The 6,663-nt window shown below is 34.1% G+C and overlaps 1 protein-coding gene across 1 annotated transcript; it reads right to left on the reverse strand.

Annotated features, from left to right (window-relative positions):
- Positions 1-4,031: 4,031 nt before the first annotated feature.
- Positions 4,032-6,200, reverse strand: LOC142634213 (U-box domain-containing protein 35-like). The gene is made up of 4 exons (XM_075808504.1): positions 5,679-6,200; positions 4,821-4,939; positions 4,604-4,719; positions 4,032-4,488 (listed from the first exon to the last, which is right to left on the reverse strand). The coding sequence occupies exons 1-4, from the start codon at positions 6,064-6,066 to the stop codon at positions 4,224-4,226; spliced, it is 888 nt and encodes a 295-aa protein (XP_075664619.1). The 5' UTR covers positions 6,067-6,200; the 3' UTR covers positions 4,032-4,223.
- Positions 6,201-6,663: the final 463 nt, after the last annotated feature.

Below are 6,663 nucleotides of genomic sequence, written 5' to 3' on the forward strand. Positions count from 1 at the left end.
AGAGAGATAGAGTTTCACTCTTTATTAAGTTTGGACTAAACAAAAATAATTTACAACCAAACGGGCATATGACAATTTACAACATATTTTAAACGAGACACAATATAGACTTTTTATTTACAACATATATTAAGCCATGTGGTTTTATTGAACAAAAATCTTGTCTAGTGTTCTGAATCTATGCTCCATCTACAGTATTATGCGAGATGATTGATTTTTTTTTTTTTCCTTTTAAACTTTATATAAAAAAAAAAGGTTAAAGTAAATCATTTTTTTTTGAGAAATTATAATAAATCATGGCGGAACATAAAAAAGGAACACAACATAGAGAGGGGAGACAGAGAAATTTTATTGAGTTTATCCTAGGAAATGGTAATTAATCAATTATCTATGAAGCATGCAATACACCAAAATAAGAAATTTATATACTTTGAGTTCAAGTTTAAGTTGGACTTGTTAGAGATATAGAGTTTCACTTCTTGTTAAGTTATTAATGTTTGAGTTTGAGTTTAATTTGGCTTGTTAGAAAGATAGAATTTCACTCTTTGTTAAGTTTGGACTAAATAAAAATAATTTTATTTCAAAAAAAGAAAAAGAAATGTGATGTGAAAAATTGTGGTGCCTGTTAACATTTGAGTTTGAGTTTAAGTTGGACTTGTTAGAAAGATAGAGTTTCACTCCTTATTAAATTTGGACTAAACAAAAATAATTTTATTTTAAAGAAAGAAAGGTGACGTGGAAAATTGTGGTGCTAGCAGAAACTTCGGTTTTATATATATTATTATTATCTATACTATTAATAACATAATTCTTTGTTGGAGTTTCAATAGCTTGCCTACTAAAATACTCTCACACAAATTCTTAAACACTAAAATACCCATTTCTTTTAGTTAAATACTTATAAATTAAAAAACACCAACCGGTTAAGAGAATAATTTACTGTCCTAAGTTTTAAACTTTTTCATTTATCTTCTCTATTCAATCTAAAACTTAGAATACTATCCATATCTCATTTTTAAAAATTATTCCACGTTACCTTACTAAAAAAAAATACTAAACCAAAAAAACAAATAAAAAAACTTAGGAGGAAGATGAATTTCCAAGCGTTTGCTAGGATGGGGTTGAACCAATGTGAGTGGGCTTTGCTCTGATCTCCTCTATGACTACATTCGGAATTTCGATGATGCTGCCTTCCACTAGGATTGCCCACTTCCTTGAGAGGCTCACTGGTGAATTTGAAGCTTCCATTTGCGAAGTTCAGTTGAGGAGAGCTAAGACTGGTGTCTATTGTGCCTGAGCCAAAAGCAGGGGCGGAGGGAGGGGGGGCAGGTGCCCCCTGAACTTGCAAATTTTTTACATATAATTATAATATAGTACATTGGTATGTTGTGGAATATGGAGTGGATGAAGTGGTAGTCTGGTAGAGGAGAAAAGTAAAAAGAAAAGTTATCAAAAGTGAAGATAGAGATCAGAGAGAAGGGAAATAATATATATGGAGGAGAAAAAAAGAGAAAAAAATAATAAAGAAATGTGTGGATGAAGAAAAAAGAGATAAGGGAAAAATAAAATAAAAAATAAGAAATTAAAATTAAGAAATGCTACCACAATATTTTCACAATATTTTTACAATAAATCTTAAGTGTAGGGTAGTTACTAGCTATTACTAGTAAATAAAAATAATTTAAGTGGTGTGTTCAAATTAAAATCAATAACAACTTACCACACATGATTTGTTGTGAAAGTATTGTACATATGTAGGGAACATGACACTTCATATTAATATTAGATGATTTTACAAGTCATTATATTATTGCCACAAGTGCTCCACTAGATTTGTTAAAAAAATATCATTGGAAAATTAAAACTATTACGGTTAGGTTTTGTTATTTTTATTCCTTAATTTAATACACGAAAAATAAACTCACGTTATTTTCTAAATTATATATATATATATATATATATATATATATATATATATGTTTAATTTGAATATTCTTAGGTAAAAAAACCTAAAATATATTTTTTTAATTTTTATTATTTAAAAAAATTAATTATATTATTTATGATGTTATCGGTTTGACTACCGGTCTGACCAAAGAATCAGTAACCAATCTCTTTTTCGATTTTTTTACCATACTGGTTTTTAAAACCATGATTTTATGTTAGATTCTATATGGTAATTACATTAGCATATAGTTGTTTATTTCTTTTGTTATTAATATTGATAAATTTTTTTCAAATTCATTTTTTTACTTTTAATCTTATCTTCTAATTTTGCCCCCTCTGACCTAAATTTCTAGCTCCGCCGCTGGGCGAAAGGATTTTTGGAGGAGCAGGCGGATTGCTTAGAAAGTGCTGAATCCCTAGATTGGACTTTAACTGCTTTACCCATCTGACCACAGCTAGGCTTTGAGTCATTTGGTTTTTGCATTGGGCTTTTAAACAGCCCATATGGGATAGGATTCTCCTTTCTAGGCTCCTCCATCCCACTGGACTTCCTTTTCCCAGCCTTAGGTTGGCCCACTCCGGTTTTGAATACCATCTCACTAGAATGCCCACAAACTGCATACGTGTTCGCTTTAAAGGACGTACCACCACTACTCCTTTTGCCATTCTTGGCTACATTCTTTTTGCGTGTCACTACAATCCACGGACCATATGTGTCCTCGTTAGGTCGGTAAGTAACACTTTTGTCTTCATCTGCATTAGAGGCCTTGTCGTTAGTATCTCCCACCTGCACATTCTCATCATTCTCTCATGTTGTACTTTCTACGATTGGCTTATCTGTTGCCGACTATTTGATCGTATAATGGCATGCCTCTTTTCGATGACCAACATGGTCACGTGAGAAGCAAAGCTTGCTTATCCCTTCATAGGTGACTAGCTGATGAAAACTCCCTATAAGAATCGTGTAAATCAGGGGCTTGTTAATGTCCACCTGCACACACAATCTGGCAAAGCGACCTCTAGCTTCCGATGATGTGTGGGTGTCAATATGGAGGACAGTGCCAATGGCTTGGCCAATTTCTTTAAGGGCTTCAAAGATGACAGTACTCAATAGGTAGATGTGGTAATCTAACCCAAACAGCTACAGAAGCAATGTTGGCAATATCTGGTCTGAAGTTTGGCTTACATGGCCTAATGGAGAAAAAGTGCTCTCCAATGAACCAAGGGCCTTTTTTAAAACCAAATCATGATCATTTTTCAGTGAGAGCCTAGCCAAGAAGAAATCAAATCCCAAGTCAACATAGTTGATTTTTCCTTTTGGTTTGCAGAGTGCCAATATCTTAGAATGAAGATAGTTGAACCCTACTGTCCTGCCATAGTCCTTAATAATAAGGGCATTTGACTAAGGAACTTTGATGTGTTGCTTGAAAGCTTTAGAAAAGCTTCATGGTAGAAAAAAAAAACCGGTATTTTTTGCACTGAAATTGTGCGTGTGTACAAAATGGTGTGTAATTAACTTGTCCATTTTAGAAATTAGTGTTAACCATTATCGCCAATCATTGCCATATGTTGCTATTGAAATTTATTTTGTCATTCCTGCTTGGTCACATTTTTACATACCAATTATTCAAGTTTTTATCTTGATTTTTTGAGTTTGAGGTGAGTGTTAGAGATATTATGACTTAAAAGATCCAAACTCACGTGGTTCTATGTTTCCTATATACTTGTAGATCAAGTAAAGTAGCGTAAATATTAAAACCTCTTAGTTAGTTACTATACATCCCCTACATTGAGCTCGTTGTAAATATAGTTGTATATAATAAAAATATAACTGTTTAAGGAATTTTTGTTGTGGGTGTAAATGTCAAACTGAATAATTCTATAGCTTTTGGTCCATGGTGTTTTGGAGTACTTACATGTGCTGTACATGGTACACTCATTTTAAATCCAAGAGAGTGGCTTAAAAAGTCACAGGGTTGTTCCACAAGTTGCTAGTCTAAATTCGATCGTAATCTACTGCTAAGGACAATACCAAAAAAAAAAAAAAAAAACAAACAAAAAAAGAAGAAATGAAACAAGGAAAGTAAATCAAAGCCAGAGGTGGAATTAAATCAATTAATGGGCAATTGGGAATTCCCCTGTGAAAAGAGGATTTCGAAATCAAATGGATTGTGGTGAGTATAACTTTCGAGTTTCAACCATCAGACATTCATTCTGATTCTATACAGCTCTGATCCAGTTCTGGAAGTGTTTCGTTACAAATATTGTGAGACTAGTTACTCCTTGGGTCTAAAGCACAACAACCATTTAAAGGAATCAGTGCGTTGAAATTTTTTTGAACTGCTGCGTTGAACTGGAGAACTTTGTGTTGGCTTGGGATTGTTCTCATCATTGCCTCGCGCACGCGGTGAACGTGTTGGTGATTCACTCGTTGGGTCAATCACTTCCTTTCCTTCACAAATGATCTTAACTTCACAACTTACTGGTGCACTCTGAAGCACTTGATCAGCTATCCCATTCCCTTTTCTAGACTTCGATCTCCTATACATTGGAAAAATATACGCGAGTGTTTATTTGAAGATGAGAAATGGGTTGCTTAGAAAAATTGGAATTGATTTCTTAATTGCTCTTGCCATTAACACACTTATGTTTGTACCTTAGGCTGGATTTAGTGGTTCCTAACACCAGCTTTCTTATGTTGACAATAGGAATGAGGTCCAGGATTGCCTTTGAAACCATCTCACTCTCAATAAGAATGGTATCTACCTTAACCTGTTTGATCATTAGTGTTTTTTTTTTTCTTCAAATTAAAAAAGATTAACCCAGAAACGTAAACATGTTCCTTTAAAATGATACATTGGAGGTTTATGTACCTTGGAAGAGGAGCATGCATTTATAAATTTTTGGAGTAGTTCTCTCCTCTTGTTTCTTTCTTGGTCCATGTAACTCTGCACCTGCTCTGGATTCACTTGATTCTTTGGAATCTTTCCTACTATTATCACAAAGATACATCAGTCATTTAATTTGATCACAATGGCAACCTTTTTTATTAATATTTCTAACACACAGACATTGAAAATGTAATCCAATTATTAGATTCAAACCGATCATGGATAAAATCCAATGAACTCCATTATTTAAACTCAGGCTTCTGAATTCTAATGATCTATATTATCTAAACCATGGCTTAATTATGACCCATCTTAATGGGGAAAATGATTATCTCCATTCGCAAAGAAATAATTTCATGATTTTATCAGGTACTATATCATTGAAAATCCTAAATAATATGCCACTCCATACATTATTAGATTCAATAAATAAAAAATAAATAAAAAAATTTGTCCCTCTTGAATGATCAAACTTGGCTCCTCAAGCCTCAAGCTTGAGATAATCCATTATCCATCTACAGCCAATTACATCGAAACTTCTGATGTTAATTCTCATAGAAAAATTAAAGCTAAGCACAAATCTAGGCCCTTAAAGAACGAATTACAATTTACAACCAGGCATATGTGATTACTGATTAGACACAAATCTCAATCGCTTTTCCCGTGAATCATGCTTGGTACTAGGATTTTGTCAATTCTTTTTGTCTTTGTTTGGAATAAAGCCATTTGGTGGTAGTAGGTGGGTAAAGACCGAAGCTTTTAGTGGCCCAGATTCCAATGCACCAAATTTTGACCATGACTCACCAACCAAAGAGAACAAGAGAGAGAGAGAGAGCTTACATGGACTGGGTATGTACAGTATCTCAGGGAAGACATGAACGAGATAGACCATGGTGGAGGGAGAGGTAACAGCGTTCTTTAACGTCCAAACTAGAGCTTCCATGCTTGACTCGCTCTTCCCCACAGCCACATACACGCTATCTTCCAAGCTCTGAAGATCCAAAGAATACAAACTACTCGCCCCAAACGACTCTTCTTTGATCGTTTCCATGCGTGCCAGTCCATGATCGTTGACCTCAATTATCTCGCTTGTACTACTACTCTCTTCCTCAATCTCGCTCACGCTGCTATACGCGTTATACTGGTTCCTATACCCAACAGTTGTAGATGCACTGGCTTCATCATGGGATTGGACATGTCCTATCTCTGACGACAATGACACAGACATCTTAATCTGGCTTCAAAGAATGATCAACATGACATTGTTTTTGAAGCTATAAGATATCTTCTTGTTTGACTCTTTCTCTCTGAAAGCTACATGACAATGAAGAATACAAGGGTTTTCGTACTTGCAAACTTTTTGCCATTTATTTCAACGCTAATTTTGGCTCAGCCACCTTAATGTACGATCCCTATGAGCTAATAATCCAGAGACCACCTAAGGAATAAGTAAAGGAAAAGTCTAAGTTCACATCACTTTTCACCATTTGTTGTCACAATTGTGATGTGGCTGAAGATGATTGGTGAAACAAAAATAGTATTCTATATATAAATAATAATTAACCATTCAAAATTTACCATATTAAAATTATGGTAAAAAAAATTATGAAATAATTTGTGGTATTAGAACTCTTCGTAAGTAAATATCAACCACTAAAAGAGGCTGTTAGTTTTTGACTTTGCCAGTTTGCTCCGAGACAAAAACAAGAATTCGTCTTATCTTCTGTGTGCAACGCATTGCTTATTACTTTTCTTTTAATAGTATTTCACAATCGGTCTTTATTTTCTGAGAATCATTTCACAAACAGCTTTGTTGGCAATGCGT

Source organism: Castanea sativa, chromosome 5 (genome assembly GCF_040712315.1).
Source record: "Castanea sativa cultivar Marrone di Chiusa Pesio chromosome 5, ASM4071231v1".
In the NCBI taxonomy this organism is placed as follows: domain Eukaryota; kingdom Viridiplantae; phylum Streptophyta; class Magnoliopsida; order Fagales; family Fagaceae; genus Castanea; species Castanea sativa.

What these genes read in the sequence shown, in the direction of transcription:
- LOC142634213 (XM_075808504.1), bottom strand. Translation starts at nt 6,066, where the DNA reads ATGTCTGTGTCATTGTCGTCAGAGATAGGACATGTCCAATCCCATGAT. An exon ending in ACTGTACATACCCAGTCCAT is followed by an intron (nt 4,940 to 5,678) that starts GTAAGCTCTCTC and finishes TTGTGATAATAG; the next exon opens with TAGGAAAGATTCCAAAGAAT. An exon ending in ATGCATGCTCCTCTTCCAAG is followed by an intron (nt 4,720 to 4,820) that starts GTACATAAACCT and finishes ATGATCAAACAG; the next exon opens with GTTAAGGTAGATACCATTCT.